Raw genomic sequence first — 20,881 nt, 5'->3', positions numbered from 1 at the left:
AATTTCTCTGCGCTGTTACATTTCATGAGCCAGTACTTTAAAACAGTAAAACATAAAACGTGATCCTCAGGAGCAAAATCCACAGCAGCACAGAAGACAGGAAACTGAACTGTTTAAAATTAAAGAAATAAAATAAGGAAACATTCATAACAATTGAGTATAATGTGAACTACTGTAGGTTTTTTGTCTTATGACTCCTTAAAATTAATAAGTATTTATTTGTCTTTCTGACTGTGGACTGATGAATATCTGAACTTTGACATGTCTGTTTCCAGCTTCGTGCAAATTAACCAGATGTCTTCTTACTTTTTCCCGTTTTTTAATTTGGACTTCTCTATATTTATTTCATTACTATTTACTTTGAGATTTTACATACAAAACATATCATATATCTATCACCCAACAGTACATAAAGTAGTTAAAACGGACTCCACCTTGACCTGCTACAACATTAAAAGCTGCATAAGTACTTTTACTTTTGATACTTGAAGGATATTTTGCTGTTAATACTTTTACAGACATATTAATGCAGGACTTTTATTTGTAATGTAGTACTTTTTAAAAAAAAGTGTATTTTAGTATTACTTTAAGTAAAGGATCTGAGTAATTATTATAAAAACTAATTTCAGGGGCATGACTAATACGTGAATAAATAAGCAGTGGGTTTGTATGATTATTTATTATTTATGATTTGAATCGTGTGCTATCACAGAAAATGAAATAATTATTCCTCTCTGCCATCACCAGGTTTGTTGAGCCTATAGACCGAACAAGCTACAAACAGTGGAGCTCTGCTTCCTCTCGGGTGACACCGGCAGACTGTGGTGCAGACCAGCTGGACCAGGGGACACCTTCACATTCGGACTCTGATGTCAGTAAAAACCAGGCCGCTGGAACATCTGCAGACACAGAGGTAACGCAGCTTTCCTTAGCAGAGGTGATGCGACTGGTTCAGGAGGGGAAGGAAGTGCCAGGAGTAATAAAACTGGACATAAAACCGAGCAACCAGAGTCCCACTCCTTCTCAGATGGAGAGGATACGGAAACCCTGGGAAATGGCATCATCCTCTGAGTGACCTTTCCCTTTTTAAATGTGCACATAAAAACAAGTCATTTTTAATAAAAGAAGAATTCAAACTAGGTGACGGGTTGACATGTTGTTTGGTCGTGAATATTGAATGTGGCCGTATACAGCAACATTAAGTGAATATACTTGATCAACAGACTCTACCAGCTGTTTGATGTTTTTGTTTTTTTTATTCTTGTTTTTATGTACCGAGAACTCCCTGGAAATATCACCTAACATTGGGTGGATTATCCTGATGAGATAATACAGTCACTGTTGCCTCCATATTAACACATTCATACTAAAAGAGTTGTAGTTGTGACCGAACGCAGGCTGATGAGCTCAACATAAAACTGCTGATCCTCTCTCTGCATCTCCTGAGTGATTTACTGCTGCAGAGCTGTGAACAATGTTGACCTCTGGTGGTGGAAGGATTAGGAATGAACGAGTTGACAAATGAGCAGCGTAGATTTTATTCTGTCAGCTGATGCTGCAGCACCACTGAGCTCCAGCTGTTATTTCCAAAATTAGGCTGGAGGTTGGAGTCAACTACACGTACATGATGATTTTAGAAAAGGGGAACCCAAGCATGCTTAATTAGTCACAGTTGAGTAATAAAACAAATCAAAATTAGATTAATTTTTTTGACAAAATTAGTCAGAACCAAATAGAAATTAAAGTAAACAGAACATAAAAAAAACAGCCACAAGTGAACATTTCTTCAATTATGCCTGAATAAAAAAAAACCCCCCACAAATATCGATTCACTGTCCTCACTTGCCACTTTCCCCAAAGAAATTGACTATATATCACACTAATATTTCCCTACGTCATTTTCTCATTTCATAAAAAGAAACACAATTAAACAACCAACACACTGTAAAAACGAACAAAAAAAAAACCTACAGGAAAAGTTCAGTTTTAGCTGGTGCCAAAAATGTACATGCAAAGTTAGCACCGTTAGCGTAGCACCATCTGGAAACAGAAGGTCAAACAGTCAATGAGGTAAAGATATCAGAACAGTCTGATTTCACTGCACGGACAGACACAGTGAAGAGTAACGAATGGTGAACCACAGGAAAACTAACGGTGATTCAGACCTAAGGCACCAACACTATCTGAACTTTCAGTAAAGATAAAAATCACCCACTTGAACAACAGACACACAGGTGTGCCTAAATCTTAATGTAGGGACACCTGAACAGTACTGACGATGTTGTATGAGGATTACATAAACTGTCGATTACACAAAATCACACCAAACGTTAAGGAAAACAAAAACAAAAATGTGACACTCATGCAAACTAATGTTGGGTCAAGTCTCGCTGAGATTTGCGCGTGCACCGACAGCAGTAAACATTACAGCCGACCATGTCGTTAACAAACCACTAGATCTTACATTGATGTTATAGCAGGGCTGCAAATAAATTGTTTTTTTTTTCAATACTGATCAATTTGCCAATTATTTTCTCAATGAACCGATGCCCTTTAAAATATCAGAAAGTATGAAAAATGCTTGTCACAATGTCCTGGAGCACAAAGTGACGTCTTTAAAGTCTAAAACCCAAAAATATTCAGTTTACCGTGATATTTGACTAAGCACATCCTGCCATCACAGATAAAAAAATATGAAAATAGTTTTTGGATTAAAATGACATTTTGCTCTAAAAACAGCTGGAATTAAATACAAATTTATGAGTAGAAGAAGCAGGATGAAATAACGTTAGGAGCTTTAAAAGTATCTGAGATTATTTCAGTTTCATGGTTGTATCCTGTATTTTGTCCGTGGTTTTTCACGTGATTAGCTTTTTCATACCGTCTTATTTAGCTTTGCCTTGATAATTTCTTGCATTTAAAAGAGTTGCAGCTAAAACAGTCATCAAGTCTCAAGCAGTTAAATACAGTTTACATGACAACATTACTGATGTATAACTTTGCTTAAATATCACAGACTCAGTGTTCAGTGTATGAGACAGAAACAATGAAGGAAGCACCAGCTGCATCAGATTAAGGCTCACCGCTTTGTTATACTGTGTTACAAGTACTAATGTTAAAGCTTTTATTGTTGTGGCAACATGATCATCAAGGTCATCGATTGATCATAATCTCTTATTTTGCCTTATTTTTTCATAGTTTTTTAAATTTTAGTTTTCTTAATTTCTATTTATTGTAAGTAATATTTACAATAAGATTTACTGCTTCGGGAAACTTTTACAGACTTTTTCCACAGTTTTCTGTATTGGCAAAACAGTAAATCGAGAAAACTGCCGTCGATAATGGAGATAATCGTCAGCTGCAGCCCGAGTGTTCACCTGTTTGTTTGTGTTATTGTTGGACCCTGAGGAAGATAAAGTGTCTGTCTTCTCTTTGAAAATGAAACCACGATAATAAAAGCTTGTTTTACTGGCAAAACAATAAATTGAGAAAACAGCAGACAGATCAGATGATAATGGAGATAATCGCCAGCTGCAGCCCGAGTATTTACAGAACTTGGGAGGAAAAATAAATACATCCTTTGTCCAGCACATGTATACGTTTTAATTATCTTGTTTGTCTTCTTTTTGAAAATGAAACCACAATAATAAAAGCTTTTTAACTTTTGTACTTTAACAAAGAACCGTGCCTTTACTTTTTCAGTCTAGAACCTACAGTGCGCTGTAAAATACAGCTGGCTTTTTTTTTTTGTTTTAGAGAACACACACACTGTTATTAAAGGGATCAAATGTGCAAAACCATGGTTATGATCCTTAAAGGTACGTGTCTCCTACAGTACAGGACAGTTTACATTATGTGTAAGTCAGCCCTCTGCAGTATTGTCCTAACTACAGTGATATCAAAGACACTCCAGTTGAAATATTGTTAAGAGTCACAGTTTGTTTCAGCAAGTAGCCGCAAAAACATTTTTGGTTGTTAGTTTTTGGTCATAAATAACAGTCCTTAAGATAAAATGTGAGCACCAATGCAAAACCAGTGAGGCCATTTTGGACAAAGTCACTGTTGCACCACAGAGAGATTGATGTAATTTGGATAAAAAATGTATTAAAAAGCAGATTTAAAAAACTGACCTCCTGATTCACTCAAGACGTAAAAACAATAAAATCAGTTGCGGCTAATGATGAAAGTGATTAGATCAGATTTAAAACACCTGGTAAGATCACACAATAAAACCGTATAAAATACATGTAGAAAGAAAACAAAGTTAACATTTTTCATAAATTAATAGAGATAAAAAATGTGTAACTGCAGATTTTTAACCGATAAATCAGTGTTGAGGTAGAGACCTGGGGCCTTTATCACGACGCGAGCTCAGCTCTGATCCTCTCAGGTTAACCTGTTCTGGTGTAGGTTAGCCCTGCGGTAGGTGGACATGATGATCTATCCTGACTAAAAGTGAGCCAGCCTCATGATACTGGAAAATCCGAGTTAAGCCCAAAGATAGCTGGCTAACTGTCTAATCTCGCTTCATGATACAGACCCGCGTTCAGAGTAACGTCACTGTTTGATCACAGCGCCATCCTTTATCAAAGGAAACATGGGAAAAAAACTGAAAAGTGTCGGTGCCTGCTGGTGATATTGGATGTTGGATGAGTGACAGCTCACAGAATTAAAGGAGCAGTTTGTAAAGTCAAAAAAGTAAATACTAAGTTAAGTCTTTCAGAAAAAAAGATTGGAGAGTTTGAACTACCAAGGGCAGGATAAGGCAGTCGGTTTACCGGTGCTGCTCTGACATGAGGATTCACTTCAGAGTTGTTATTCACATTCAAAATAATCCTTCAGCGGGGCGAAGAGGTGGCGAATAACGGGGACACTCCAGGAGCGACCCAGGACTTTCTGCCTTTGCATCCGGCCCATGTTATTCACGTCCGTGTAGTGTTTGGGGAAACCAAAGATCCTAAAAGAGGCAACCACATGGAAAATGCTAAAGTTACAAAACATCAGATGATCTATATCGTGCTGTGTCTGAAATGTAACTCAAAAACTTGGCCAAAATGCTTATAAGTACGTTGCTTAAGAGAAGGCCCCCAAGTTCCTTTTGTTTTCCACATGTACAGAGAATGTTAGCATCCAGCCCAACTTGTTTTTTTTCGCTCTGTTTCATTTTGCCTTTAACAGATAGCAACACACAGCGTGTAGATACAGACAGATAGATATGCTATGCATATTAGCCACCAGCCCACCAGGACGTCCCTAAGACTGTTTCACGCTGAACTTATCTTTGAAGCTGCTTGAAATTAATGATACGACTACTACTTATCAGCCTGGCGCATACTCTTTACTGTTTTTTTTAATACTGTTTAAAGTTTATAATGTCTATTTATAATGCTTGTGTTACAAAATAGTATTTTTAGAGCATCAGAAACGCCACCATATGAGAGAGCCACTACCTGGACAGGTACTGCTGGCAGAGGGAGATACAGTTACATAGTCAGCTTTCATTTTAGCTTGTTCATAGTAATTTCCACAGGAAAGAGTGAGTGAGAGTGTAGCTATAATGCAAACAATGTTGTTGCAAGAAAGTGTTAAATCTCAGAAATACTTACTGTTCCATTTCAGTGCACCACAGATAGTCCTCCTTTCCATTCATGGAGACAGGTAGCGGTCCCATCTTCCCCTGTCTTATGGAGTTAGACTTTGTTGTGATGGTGCGGACTTTGTCAAACTGCAGAAAGAGACAACAAAAAAGAATTTCACAATTTTATGAACCATTTTTTTCAGAGAAGGTATAATAATTTCTAATGTAATGGTAATAATTTCTAATGTACAGCTCTGATGGTTCTGACACAAGTTATAATCTATCTTACACACACAGCAAACTAAAAGCTTCTACCTTTGCCATGCGTCCGACTTCCAGACAATCCTGGAGAGTCACTTTGTCGTCTAAAGATGTAGCGAGAGGCCTAAAGAGAAATAAACACAGACATGTGACTGAACAGATTTTTTTTACGAAATTAATTTTGTCTTTCAGCGTGAGAATCTGAGTGAAGAAAGGATTATGATAGCGTATTAGTATGTACCTGTTCATGCCAGGGAGGTTTCCCCAAAAGTAGCGTGCTCTGTGAGCAGGACTGACTTTGACTGCATCGATGAGAATCGGATTACACTGGAAAAACAAAAGAGAGGACTCAAATAATGATGCAGCCTGATCCCTGCCGTTGGGCCGACGGGATACTTTCAGCTATAATCAAATACTGTATAATCACCTCAAGGAATCTGCATATGTCTGATTTGTCGTTGGCACTCATAAAGACCACGTTCTCAAACAACCAGAAGAACGGACGGTCATCGCCCTCCTTCGGCTTCAGCAAGGTCAGAATGCGGTAGAACTCAAAAAAGAGCCTTCCCGTACCCTCTGCAGGACAAACAGAGAGAGGAACAGAGAGAGTTATTAAAGTTTATGTGGTAGAGGATGCTGTAACCTACAGTGGCTTTATTTTCTCCAGTATTGCATCAGCCTTTAACAGAAGTTTGAAAGCTGCATACCAAATAATCCTTTTCGAAGAGGGTTGACCATGGACAGGTCGTTACACGGACTGCCTCCAATCAGGAGATCAAAAGGACCCCATTCAGCCAGCTGCAACACACAACTACAGAGAGTCAGTTCAGTTCACATGCTATACAGCTTTTAGCTTCTTTGGTGCAAACGTTAATACACAAACTGAATGACTGCACAGTTAAAGGTGAGTATAGATGAGTTTTCAGTGGTTAGTGTGGCATGCACAGATAAACAGCATGATTAATCTCACTGCAGTTTGTACTCACGTGTTTCCTTGTGATGGTGCGAACATCATTGACGTATTCGATCTTTCCCTCGTGCTTGATCATCCCCACAGCGATTGAATCGTCACAGATCTCTGAAGCAATGTAGCGCTCGATCTTCAAGCCCAGGTCTTTGAGCACCAGGTATCCTGTCATGATGCCACAGCAGTTAAAGCAAGCTTACTTGCAAGTTGAACTCCATCATTGTTTTCCCATTAAATGTGTGCTTTTGGTTCAGGTGGCTCTGACTGAAGCTCGAGAAAGGCTCCTCCTCAGTAGACAAAGTGCCAGAAAGGCTGCATGAGCTTGTCTGAAAACAAAACTACATTTTACATGACTAAAGCGTGAAGAACCAACCTGTTGCAATGCCGTCAAAAAGTGAGAGCACCTTGAGTGGTCTGCGCTGATCAGCGGGGATGGAGGGGTAAACTCTGTGAGGCTCCTGTGATTAAAAAGGTAAACAGACAACTTTCAGCACCACAGCACCAGTTAGTTATTTAAAGGCAAGTGGAGCAAAAACACTTATTGTGTACCCACTAGTTAAGAGTGTGAAACATTCAGATAATTACGTGTAAGTCCACACTGGAACTATTACAGTTAGCGCTGGCATTCAGATTTTAGAAATGTGCAAACTGTCCAACATGTAAACTAGAAATGTGTTTTGTTAGGGCAATGTGGTACGTACAAACTCCATGGCGCTGTTGTTGGCAAAGAAGTCTTGGACCTTAACACTCCAGTCTGGTCTGAGTTTGAGGATTCCTTCACACTGTGACGGCTTGCACATGTAGCAGCTCCAGGGGTCGACATCTTTCAGCTTGTCAAAGGTTCCGGGGCCCACGAGGACGTCCAGGCAGTCCTTACAGAAACACCTGGGAGAGACGGAGAAACCCCAAGAACATAAGCGAGAACTAGAAAACGATGCAGACACAAAAAAGAAATTAGTGGTATGCATGAGCCATCCAACTGAAGGTAAAGAGACTGACCAGTTGTCATTGACCATTCTTGCTATTGGTTATTTGTAAGTAATTTACAATGTTGAAATTCAGGCTGGAGATGTGAAGCAAAGATATGGCATGAGCTGAAAGGGACTGAGTTAGGGGACTAGTTTCTGCACTGTGCCTAGTTGATTTTGCAGCAGTTAAAGCTGCAGCCGTGACTATGACACAGCTTATAATTTCTGTCAAAGACCGTACCCACTTTGAAGTCATAACCCAGTTAAATCTGACCACACTGACATGATACATACGCATAATTTTAGATACCGTGTGACTTCCAATTCCCATGGCTATCATTATTCTAAATGTCCATTGTGATTAAACGTCCATAAGAAAGAAATCATATAAAAATAATCCTTATACTCTGGAACTTACCTGACTTTGCAAATCAGAACTGCTAATAGCTAATTCAGCATACTTTTAACGGTGCTAAACATTTTTAAAAATTTGAAATTCAGTTGCAGTGATAAACAATAATTGTCAATATCCTGGCCCAATAACCTGAGCAGTGTTTACCTGCAGCAGCTAGCGTTGCCACACAGAATGACCTCTAAGCCGGCACAGCACACGGTGCAATACGACTGGTAGCCATCTTCATCGTAGCGGTAGAGTGTTTCTGTGAAGTTCTCCTGCAGACAGTGACAATGTTGTTTTGCAGCGTTTCGGATGTTAATGGCAGCTGTGTTTTGGATGCAGGTTAGACATTTACAAACTGGGCTGGGATGGAGTAAAGCAAACCACATTGAAGCAGACAAAGATAGATCATTGGGTTGTTAGATTACCTTGCATTTTAGACAAAGACCACCTTCAAACAATGGGTGCTGCACTTCAATCTCAGATGATCCACAAGACAAACAAAAATCTGAAATAACAAACCATCCCCTTAGAATTAAGAACTTTACGTTTATAATTAAGATTTTGAATCCCAAACTTCTTCCGTGTTCACATGCAAAACTTACCTTCAATTTTTTTACCGTTCTCTTTGACCTTTCCAATCATTGATTCTGTAAAGTGAAATATGAAAAGAAATCACACATAGGAAACAATAATGGTAATAATGAAATCCAACCCGCTCTGAATCTACTATGTTCTCCAAATGTTTACACTCATGAGAGTTTGTTATGTTTGTGTACTAAATGTGGACAAAAATAATACATACCTCTGCTATAAGTGATGGCAGGTGCAGTTGCCTTATTTTTAAAAACGTATTTCCTTTTTGGTGGGGGCTGGTAGTCGGATGAGGCAGAGTCTGAGGACTCAAAATGTGCAGCAGAATCTTGAAGATCAGAAAAAGACAGAATCAGGAGTAAGTTCATGAAAAAAATAAAACACAAAAAATTTTTTTAATAGCATCTATTGACCTATAACTGCCTTATGATACATGCAGTTCTATATTGTCCATCTAGGAATATTATTATTCACTGTGTGATAAATTATGTTGTGCCACTGACATTGTGTAACAAGCAATTATTTCCATGCTATACCGAAAACAAATTCCACTGAGTCTGGTTGCATGGCCATTAAAAGTGAACAAAAAGAAGTTAGAGAAATAAGGACATAATGTATGCAAAAATGCCACAGAGCTGGTCATGAGGAAAAACTCTCTCTGATGTGTTTAAGGCAGCTAGAAAATATTTTGGAAATAAAGCACTGTGTATTTCAGTCCTTTTTTTATGTGCGCATACCAGGAGGTACAAATCCTTCAGGTCCTGTGGGCAGAAATCCTTCAAAAGCCCAGTCCAGCATCAGCTTCAGCTCTTTTTCTTTATTTCCTCCCGCCTCAGCAAAAGACTTCCCACATCTCTCACCTGCCAACTGCACATTACAGGTGTAATCAGACTCTGGAGGATTAGTGAAACATTTCCCTGAAGTGATTCTGAGCAATGTGCCTGACACCATGATGCATGAGACATCTTTGAAATAATCCCTTATGATGTGCACAGTAATTAGAACTGACTTCATTCTGTATCTTCTGAGTTGACCAAACCTTTGTTAGAAGGTGGACAAGAAAAAAAAAGTTGCCGTTGTTGTTAAGAAGATGTGTAGGAAGAGAAATTGTGCAGAGGAGATAGCAGATGTCAGTCCTGTGGAACAGGATGAGGTGCTAAATGTTTTGCTTTAGTGACAGCTGTGTTCTCTTACCTCGATAATTTGGTAGATGGCTTCTTTGTAGATGGGCAAGCTGGCAAAGGAATTTTTGCAGAAGCACCTGGAGAAGGCGCTAAATGCCAGTAGACCCTCCGTATAGATCTGCAACAGAAAGCAATAATAATGTCAAAATCCAACTCAACACATGTGCAGTGTTTCTGCAGCTGGAGCACATGCACTGTAACTTCTAACCTCAGAGAACATCCCGTCTCCGAACCACTCCACCCTCCGCATGCCCGGGGGAGCCGACTTGGTTTTCAAAGGCATCACCATCCCAGGCCACCAGGAAAACCCCTTCACTTTCCCCCACACCAGCTCACCTGTCAGAAACCCTTTCCCATCCTGAAGATGTCAAAAAAACAACATGAAAAGCAGATATTATTCAAAACTGCATTTTCATCTAAAAGCAGAAAGAACAAATCTAACGGATATTTTTTATAACATGTTTGATGAGCAGACTTTGTGTTCTGTGGGCTTTTTCCTGTAACTGTAACATATTTACCTGGTAGGCGTTTTTCCGTCGTCCTCTTGGTGTAGATTTACTGGACGGTGACGACTCTTCTTGCTGAAAGTCAGCCACATTTAGACATTTACTGTTAGTCGAAGGTAAAGAGGAATTTGGGAGAGGACCTGTGTATTTCGTCCAGAATAAACATTACTGTAATTGTAGTTGATGGCAGGTAAAGGCAGTTAATCACTTACATCGTAATTATTTTTGATATTGAATTTCAGATGAAATGGAGGAGTGAATTTGTTAAAAGCAAGTGAGCTTCGTTGTTAAGAAATTAACATTCGTTTTGTTCAGAGCAGCTAAATGGAAACATCCAATAACAAACAATTGTGGTTTCGAACTAATCATTTAAATTGAATTTAAACATGGATCCAGCATAGTAGTTGGGAAGATGAGTTATCCAACTTTTGCTTTATCTAATCTGACTTGGCAACAGGTGAATGATTCATATGAAATTAATTGGTCTACAAATTGAAAAATGTCTGTTTTAATTTCACACAGATAGTGTCCTCAGCAGTGTTTTGTTTTGTCCAACCAAAGGTCCAAATCCCAAAGATATTCAGTTTGCTATCCTGTATGGAAAATACATAAAGTTAAAAAAATAAAATAAAAACTTCACTAAGTTCCAGTAAATTTTTGCTACCTAAAACTAGCACTTGCCCATTGTGAGTCGATGAGCTTCCTGGCTACAGCGGCTAACTGCAGCAACGGTGTTTGCTACTGGTCTGATAGCAAATATGCCTCTGCCAATATGTAATCTTTAAATCTTATTCCTCGGATTTTAGTTGTAATTTAATGTTATTTACAGCATTTGTTATCTAAAATTGCTGAAGATATTCAATTTGATATTGAAATTCAAAAAACTTCAACTTTGATAAAAATACAAGCTTCAAACCTGGTTGTAATCAAAATGTCAGATACTTGACTGTCATTGTGTCAACAGTCACCTGCTGTAGGGTAAATCCAGGTATATTTATTTTGTTCTAGTTCTAGCATTTCAGAGGTCAGAGAGGCCTGTCATGGGTACTCTGGTAGTATACTTGAGTATACCTACCACCTCATCTTGGGACTCCAGACCCTTTTTGCTGTCCTTATCAAGACCTATGGGTTTGGACCAGGTGTTAGCACCAGCCTGAAACACTTTACGGGCCTGTGGCTTCTGGCGCAAGCTGCTCTCCCGGCCAAAACCTCCCCTACTGGTCCCCTAAAGGACAACACACTCTCATTAAGTTCGCCATAAAGATGAAAAGAATAAAGAAGCAAGGACAAAAGACTGCAAGTGGATGAGAGGGACTGAAGAGTGGAGGGGTTTTTTTTTTGTTTGTTTTTTTTTTTACAGAAGCTACATTTAAGAATTTTAAATGAAGCCAAATATGATGCTTTTTCTGTACTGTTCTGGCTTCAGCTATCATTGATAGCATTTAGGGTCTGATTTTGTCACCGGCAATCTTAATTCTTTTTAAACCAAGTTGCTTCTTTTCCATGTGGATGTAATAGACTGAGAAACAAAAGAATGGCAGAGAGGGATATTTGTTACCTCTTTCCAAAAGGCACCATTCTCTTCAGGGAGACTGTCGTATTCATTCATGGGATCTTTGAAAAGAAACAAAAAGTGTTGTAGCACAGTAAGTTTTAGTGTTAAGATCAGAGAGGTGATAACTGTGTTCTGACCTCTTAAAAACTGATAGTCTGGGGGATGATGTCAATTTCTCAGCTAAAATTCTACAGTAAGACTTTCACCAATTTACAAAACAAATGTATATGAGTAAAATTAAACTTTAATAATTTATATTATTCCAAAAAATATATATAAAAATTGTTTTTCTTACAATCCATCTTTATAAGGCGGACTTCACACGGCTTCACGCTCACATTAAGGCCATTGAGTTCTAGAAAACAAAAGTGTAAATAACATCAAATTATCAAATGCAGTGATTTCTTATACACTTCTTCACCTCATTTACATGAACATTATACGGATCATTGTCATCATTTCATGAAAGGTGGCTTATTTTTCATATTATTAAATTAAGTTAGATGCAAATTTAACTTGTTTAATTTACTTGATTATCTTTCTTACCTTTAGTGTGTACTGGGAAGTCTTTGTTGCTGGTGCTGTCAGAGGCAGTGCCGTCAGACGTGGCGTCACACTCACTTTCTATTACAGCTTCACTGTCAGAGAACAGTCCATCATCTCCATTCTCTAAGGCCTGAGACAAGAAATACAGCAAGTGCACAAAATTAATCAAACACTAAACACAAACACTGACAAAATTTGTTAATACAGCTCTGAGTTTACATACCTGAGTAAAAACTTGATGCGCATCAAGTGGTGGACAGGGGAGAGACAACAGAGTCAAAACAAGCTTTCTGAAGACTGTCTGCTTGGTGTCCCTCAGTAAGCCGGCCCAGTGCTTCTCCAGTGAAACCTCTGCTGAGTGATTCTTCTCTCCCTCTTCACCCTCTCCCTCCTCAGCCAGCTGATACTCAAGGAATTCACTTGTGAGCTGGTTGACCTCCTCAGGGGAGCTGCAGATTCCCAGCTTGGTCCCAAGCTCCCCTACTGCTTTCCCTGTCACTTTCAGCCTGCTCTGGGGGTTCAGCAGCTGAGCTATGCTCCTTAGCAACCCATCACTTAGGGGCAGCTCCTCTGCAATGCAACCTGTGAGTGCAATGTAGAAAGACAACACCTCCTCTTTCAGCAGTGGCAATGCCTCTGCAGCCTGAGACTCCTTCAGGAAGTCTTCCACAGCTTTCCCACCCAGATTGAGTTCGGGGCTTGACAGGTGGAACTTCTCATTCTTAAGGATTTGGGCATCACGTTCCTTGACGAAGCGAACAGCAGCTTGAGGATGAAGGAAGTAGGAAGTGTAGGTACACAGCAGGTTACTGGCTTCTTCTAGGATGAGCTGCAAATCAGCTTGGAGAACTCCCTCCTGTGTTTGTAGATGCCTTTGGAAACTGTGCAAAGGCTTTAAGGCCTGCTCCAGGAACATAAATGTTGCCCTGATTTTGGGATCCTGCAGCTGGGAGCAGATTAACTTGGCTTTGTCATCATCCTTGTCACAAGAGCTGAAGTACAATATCAGATCTGTCCATATTTCCAAGATGCTTGTTACTAATCTGCAAAAGTTAAGGCAGCCGGTGTTGATATTGAATGATGGACTGTCCACAGTGTTGTCTGAGCCAAAAAGAGCCTTGAGGTTGTCATTCTTCGTAGAGCAGGAGAGGTAGTGGGCATGGATGTCTGCCATCAGCTCTTGAGCCTGATTGGAGAGCTGCTTAACCCCAGCATGGCAAGCAACATCAGCGATGGTGTACAGCCCTCCTAACACTATTATGTTCGGGTTGAGTTTCCTGAGCTGTGAGCAAATCTGCTCCAAGGCCACACCATTACCACTGAAATAAGCAGCGACAAGGTTATCTGTGGGTAACCCAAATTTCTCCAAGGTCTCCCCCACTGCTGCCGCTGTTTGATCTCCTGATTCATCCACTGACTCAAGAGCATCTAGAAACCGGATGCAGTGCCTGCCAGCCTCGACATCAAAAAAACCAACAAGGACCACAGAGACAGTGTCATCCTTTTCCGCTGTTACCCCTCCATAAATGTATATACAGTAAGGAGTGTGCTGGCAAACAGATGCAATATCGTTGGGGTACCGCAGCCCCAGCTTGCAGCGTGCAAAATGTCTAGACACCTGTTCACCTTTAGCAGAGCTGTTGTAACAGTGTTTGTTAATAAATCGGATGGCTGCATCACTACAGGGCAGCGGTTCAGAGTGTTGGCTTTGCAGGCCATCACTCTGGGAAATTTCAGCCCCTTTCTTGTGTTTCTTTGTTTCCACGTGTCGCCTAAGCTCAAACAGGCCTTTATGAAATGTGCTCAGGTTTCTGGCACAAGTACGGCAGTAGGTATATTGCTCTCCGAGAGTACTACGTTCAGCCCAATCAAAAATATCCTTCCACTTTTCAGTGTAAGGGAATTTATTTGGCGTTTTAGTGCCATTCTCTTCCACGTCTGATTCCAATGTAGAGCTCCCTGACAAGGAAAGAGAACAAATAATTACTGCACAAGCACTGTAAATGTGATGATCAAAACAGAATATGCTGCCTTATTTTATTATCATAGTGAAAGAAATTACGTGATTGTGGAGATGCCACAATAGGGCTGATATCATGGCTGTCCCGAGCTTTCACAGGGTCGTATTCTTTACTTTTCACATTCAATGTGTAGAAAGCTTTGAACCACTTCAGCATCTCAAAGTTGCTTTTACAATCCCCTTTTATGAGCTCCTCAACTGGAATGGTCTAAATTAAGACAAAAAAAGACAAAAAAGACATTGCAAAGTTTAGAAATTAACATAACTGCCATCCTGAACAACCAAAAACCTACACTTGAATACACATCATTGCCCTGAAGAAGTCAGTAATTCAAATTAAACTCCCCTGTGATAACCTTGGATTTTTCAGCATCAATTCTTCTAGTTGACAAGTATTAAAGGACTTCTTGCAAAAGTCTTCTTGCAAAGAGTTAGATAGGAAGATTCATACCACTCTCATATCTGTAGCACTAAGTATTTGGTATAGTAAGTATTATGGTTTTATGTGGGAGTTACATGCTGAAACTATTTCTTGGCCCAGAGCAGTAACTTTCTAGAGTCTTTTTCATCACTATTTAGTTGTCAAACAACCAGCTGAGACTCCAGGAAGTCATTGCTCTTGGCTCTCTTTCATTGTATCATATAATAACTAATAACTACTACATATATTATGTAATTGAGATTTTTTTCCTCATAATGGATAGATTTTGGAAACTGTCTCCCTCTCCTTCTACAAACAGAACAGAAAAGTGAAAGTAGAAGTAAAAGAAAAAGTACATACCTTTGTGATACCGCTCTTGTTGAAGGCCTCATGGAGGAGACTGAAGTTGTGCTTACAGTCATCCTCACCTTGTGCATCAAACTTCACCTTGGTCATGTCAACAGAGCCCGGTATAACCCAGTCCATGATCTGGCAGTGGCATGCACCTGGAGGATCATACATATATTAAGACAGTTCAAAATGTGTGCAAACAGAGGGACAATTACTTTCTTGCTGTTTTTCAATAGCATTAGGGCTGCTGCGCTTATAGTGATTAATCACCTGAACCCATCTCCCGCACATCTTTGAAGTCTGTCTTCAGCAGGCGGTTGATCCAGCTGACCAAATAAAAGCGGCTGCTTTTATCATGGGAGGAGTCTGGAGTCACAACCACTGTACTTTCCATCTTGCAGCTCCCTAGCGAAAAAAACAAAAAAAACAACCACAATCGCATTTTTATAAATTCAGAGTGTTGAGAATGAATAAGTAGATAATCTAAAACCTTATTTTCATGGTTAACCCTCACAGCTATATTTTCTTTCAATCCTGTCTTTTCCATCTACAACAAACATAAAATCAAAATATTTTGTTGATTTTGACTGTGGCTACAACTCAGATTCTAGAGGGGGTCATACATTAATCACAGCGTTTTTTTGTTTTTGTTTTTTTTTTTTTATCCCTGGCCCGTCCCCTCCACCTAAGTGTCCTTGGGCACAACGTTGAAATCCAACTTTGCACCAGATAGTTAGGCCAGCACCTTGCAATGTAGCTTGCTGCCTTTGGTGTGTGTGTGTGTGTTTTAAAGAGAGGTAAGTCTCTATACTTGATTTTACCTTAAACGTCCACAACCAACTCCTTCAATCCAGCCACTCTTGAATCGACACTCCCAGGAAGTTATAAAAACTACTTCCTTTGGGTCTACCAGTCCACTTTACCATGCAAACTGTACCACAGAGTACAGAACAAAGTGACATGGACCTTTCTTCCTCTGAAAAACTTATTCTGTGGATTTGTTTGAGTGTTTCTTGTCACATTATTGTTTAATAAGGCCTAATGATTACCTAAATACCAACTGTGGGGGCATCTAGTGATGTAAGGACATTATTAATAATAATAATTTATTAGCTAGTGCTCTTATTTTTAAGATTATATTTATTTGTAATATTTTTTTATCTGTTTAAATGTGCACCCCACGCCTGATGTTCTACGAGCCAATGCCACCACCATCACTGTAGTTTTTTCAACTATATTACTCATATATTACTCATTTTCTGTCATGTATGCACTTCCAAAACTAATTTTTTCAAAAGAACCTTTTCATATTGTTAGAAAAACGTACTGTAGCTGTCAGTGGTGCCAAAGCTAGAGTATATCCCTACCCCATGACTGACTTCTAGGGGTGGGGGTGGTGGGTGATACTGGGCCAATGGGTGGGTTGCCTAATCCCCTATTGTCTGACTGACTGTGGAGGATAAAGGCTGAGGGTTTCCTGTCAAAATCATTTTTATATTTGCATCTTTTGTCCGTTTTTCATCCTCATCTGTGAATTGAGGGCACCGAGCTGTGCTGTGGCTGAGTGCTACGGGACACTTGAGCCACGCTGTAGCTGCTGCTTCTCTTCCCCTTTCTCCTCAATGTACAGAAAGCGTCAATGAAATCTCGCGTTGTCTATATTTTGCCGCGAACGTCCCCCTGCACAACTTTCGCTGGCACCGAAACTTGAGCTTTAACATAAGATCCTGTTACTTTACTTACAGGAGAACAAATACAGTGCAACACCAGTAAAGTGATACCGCACTTCTAACACGCTGACCGGCATACTCATTTCTATAGCCAGGGTTTGCCTTTTACATTTCTCATTGCATGCACGGTGCTGCAGCTATAGCCTGGTTTCACATGGGGGAAGCTTTCTTTATGTTTTGTCTTTACATTGACACAAGTATCTAACAGAGATACACTCAAACGGCCGTTCATTAAAATGTAATTACAGCCAACTATCCGCGCATATGCACGTTATTACAGCTACCGGCAACAAGAAAGTAATTGAAGTCAAGTGGAACCCAAAGCCTCCCCGGCTCACGATCACATCTGCTGATCGCCGTGGGGTTTGTATGAGCCGCTCTTTGTGTTTGTGAGGCTGCAGAGGGCTGGATTTACAACAGACCGGGACAAAAAAAAACTATAACAACACTACCCTGTGCGGTATTATCCGGAGAGCGCCTCTGTAAGAGCAAGTCATAGCGAAATCTGTACGCGGCTGGTTTTGAATAAATATATGTTGTGGGTGGCTTACCTCGGCTGTTCCCCTATAGGCACAGATGAACCTCCTGACTCGATGCTTCATCAGAAAGCACATTTTCCGACAGGCAGACGGGCTCTTGTGACGTCCGCATTACCCGCAAAGATCCATTGGACGATAGACAATACGGTAGGCTGTCCTGTAGAAGGACTGCTAGCTATTAAACCACTGAACTCCCGCACGCTTTCTAAGCTCTAAACTTCTACTACATCAAAAGAAGCACACGAGTCAGATAATATTAGTGTTGTGCCGCATTAAAAAAAAAACACAAAACAGATTTTCAGCTAGCCGACAAATATGGCTGCTAGCCAATTCAATTCTACCTTCCCCAGTAAAGATTTCTGTTTCTTTCAGAAAACGAACCACTGTGCAGGCTAGCACTCCTCTCGAAATTAGCCCGAGCTGATCAGTTATAAAACAAATAAAATGTTAACTCCATATCGCAGGCAAAAAAAAAAAAAAAAACCCTCACCTGGCTGATTTTCAGGTGGTCGCCGATAAGTCTGCAAGTTATACAGTTGACGGTTACATCAATTGTCTAATACGGAATCACTACTCATTTTAAGTTAGCCGACAAATAATACTAGTTTACAAACCTAGTATATACACAGGTGGTTTCGGTTTCTGAAAACTGTGTAGGCTAACATTGCTATAACGACCATCTCTATCAAAACTAGCCCAGGTCGGTCAACTGTTAGGCCAATACAAAGCCAGCGCCGCGTCGCTGGTGAAATCTCCGTACGTTATCGTTTTTCAGTTAGCCGACAAATATTGCCGCTAACGTAACGGTATTTATCGTTAGCTTAGCCCACTGAACAGTTCGCAGATTTATTTCTAAAAACGAAGCACGGTGTAGGCTAACATTGCTACATATCACAATCAAATGTTGAATTAAATTATTATGCTATAAACTGGGTGATTGAAAATGGAGGTAAAAAATAATACTAAAGTCCTACTTTGAGAATGTCTTGATAAAAGCTAACAAACGCGGACATTCGACAAGTCTTGGTAACGTACTATGGTCGATACTGAAAAGCAGGCATTCATAAAGAAGCAGTTATGGCGGCTGTGTCGCAACGGCGTTAGTTTAGCTGGTTTCAGGCCTGTTTTCCTTCGGCCTGTCTGTGCTGTGTTGTAACAGTGTAATGGCGGCCCAGTCAGCAAGCCAGAAGATGGAAGGAGTGTTATTACAACACTGAAAGACCCACTAGAAAGACGACTTCCTCACGGTGAAACTTTAATATCGCTTCACTGTGGTAGAAACTGACAGAAGCGTGTAACTGACTGAAGAAAAGTCTGAGAACTGCTCAGCACAGCTAACAGACTATTTTGGCCATTTTGTGAAATCCCCAGATGAGTGAGTGAGCGAGTATTAGGTTTGGTAGGTTTGTGCAAATCACGGTAAACACAACCTTGTTCCAACAAATATAATAATGATTTGCATCCCAGATACAAATAGGTGAGAATCTGATTTTAATTTTCTGAGACAATAATAACAATATTATTTTAATTCAACCATAAATGGAGCAGGTCACCGTTTATGGTGAGAGTATAACCTGGCAACTTTTGTTTGTCCATTACTGTTTTTATAGTTTCACAAGTGCTTCCAGTTAAAACGAGGAGTGATTGATAAGTTTTTACCTAATGTAGAAGGAGATGAGTAATACAACTCTTGTAACATGTATGTACAGGTCAACTCTTTGAGTGATTATGGAGGAAGTTTGAAGTTAATAACTTCTGTGGCAAACTGTTAATTGAAAATTGCATCTGAGAAGTGGTGTCATGTGGAGTGAGGTGTTCGTATTTAAGTAATTGGCAAAACTGTCATAAAACAGACTTGAGTAAAATGCTGTTGCATGGCTTGAATGAATCAGAGCATTTCTATTTTATACATGGGCTGTAGAAATAGAGTAACTGAGAGAAAGTCATTGAGGAGGTTGATGGGTTAATGTGTGCGTCTGAATTTATGTCGGACTCAGTCTTGGAGTAATTGTGGGTGGATGGTTGGAGGCAGGACCACAAAGGCCGACCACTGATGGCTCTGCGTCCTCAGGGGCGCTGACGTGGACAATATTTATGGAGTGATCCTGAGGTGTGCAACCCTTGATGTGAAAATGCTCTTACAAAGTGAAATATTGCTTTAATACTGAAACTAACATTTTTTTCCTTGATTGTCTTTTTGTGATGTCATTATGAAGATAACTTCAGGCATTTGTGACATCATGTGCTTTGAGTGTAGATCCACTGGTAGTCTATAGGGGGTCACAGGGGTCAGGCTAGGCTTTGTTTGTCTGGCCACCTCTCCACCAGCCCATCCTCCCAAAAGACAGCGTCATGCAAGTGGAGAAAAAGAAAGCAAGGCATTTAATGTTCACTTTTCTTCACATGGCTGACGTCTGAGTGATAGTTCAGTGGTTGAGAACGTGTGACGATGTATGCGTTTGCTCTTATAAAAAGTCAAAACATCTGAAAAGAGAATGATAATTTCGAGTTCTCCTTATAGTTTGTTAGGTGAAGAGGTCAGACAAAGGAATTCAGGAGTCGTAATTGTAACCATGCTTTCAAAAGGACAAAAAAAGCCACCATAAATTCCACTGGTCAAAAGCTTGAATGACTGGTCTAACAAAGTCAAATGTATGTCAAGAAAGCGCTTGTTCAAGTGGGAAAAAAATGGCAAGAGTGCACATATTTGCTAGCCTGTTGTAACACATGTATTTCCTGTGTAGCAAATATTCAATTAATCTCATCATTGATAGCATTTCTTCTCTGAATAATATACTGCCATTAGTCTTGGACTGCAAGTTCTTGAAGTTTAATGAAGACAGACATCGTTTAGCCCTTTCTGTAAATGATTAACTCTGGGTAGAGAGCATATAACCTCCAACTCAAAACACTACCTCGCTCTCATTTGCATATGCCATTTGGTCTTGTGCGAATGTCTGAAGATATGATTCACTCCCTGATTTTATTTTGGCCTTGCAAGATTTTACTGCTGCATCTGCCTCGTGATGAAAATTGGATGGAAAACTAAAATAGCAACACATTAATCATATAATATCAAAGTGTAGAATTTGTGAAGAAATTTTTTCACCATTTTCACGTGTGGCATGTAGTGTGGGGAGAGAGAGAAGAATAAAGGGTGGTCTGAGAACAAGAAAAGTCTGAAAAGGGGAAGGAAACAGACATTTTTGTGCTGTGTAAAAACAGTCAATGTTCATAGACTGTGAGAGACCACATGTTATGGAG

The 20,881-nt window shown here is 39.8% G+C and overlaps 1 protein-coding gene across 1 annotated transcript; it reads right to left on the bottom strand.

The window, feature by feature from the left end:
• Positions 1 to 3,213: 3,213 nt before the first annotated feature.
• Positions 3,214 to 17,672, bottom strand: dnmt3ba (DNA (cytosine-5-)-methyltransferase 3 beta, duplicate a). The gene is made up of 26 exons (XM_041052049.1): positions 17,630 to 17,672; positions 15,619 to 15,753; positions 15,358 to 15,503; positions 14,619 to 14,784; positions 12,780 to 14,515; positions 12,557 to 12,686; positions 12,306 to 12,365; positions 12,014 to 12,069; positions 11,531 to 11,680; positions 10,468 to 10,530; positions 10,158 to 10,307; positions 9,960 to 10,067; positions 9,503 to 9,632; positions 8,977 to 9,093; positions 8,777 to 8,821; positions 8,600 to 8,679; positions 8,334 to 8,446; positions 7,508 to 7,691; positions 7,180 to 7,264; positions 6,826 to 6,971; positions 6,547 to 6,637; positions 6,267 to 6,415; positions 6,081 to 6,166; positions 5,894 to 5,963; positions 5,607 to 5,725; positions 3,214 to 4,957 (listed from the first exon to the last, which is right to left on the bottom strand). Exons 2-26 carry the CDS (start codon positions 15,740 to 15,742, stop codon positions 4,816 to 4,818), a joined length of 4,446 nt encoding a protein of 1,481 aa, XP_040907983.1. The 5' UTR covers positions 15,743 to 15,753; positions 17,630 to 17,672; the 3' UTR covers positions 3,214 to 4,815.
• Between the last annotated feature and the right edge of the window lie 3,209 nt (positions 17,673 to 20,881).

This window comes from Toxotes jaculatrix, chromosome 2, assembly GCF_017976425.1.
Source record: "Toxotes jaculatrix isolate fToxJac2 chromosome 2, fToxJac2.pri, whole genome shotgun sequence".
Classification (NCBI taxonomy): Eukaryota; Metazoa; Chordata; class Actinopteri; family Toxotidae; genus Toxotes; species Toxotes jaculatrix.
Note: the sequence above shows the minus strand (reverse complement) of the source record. Positions and strands in the feature narration are given on the sequence as shown.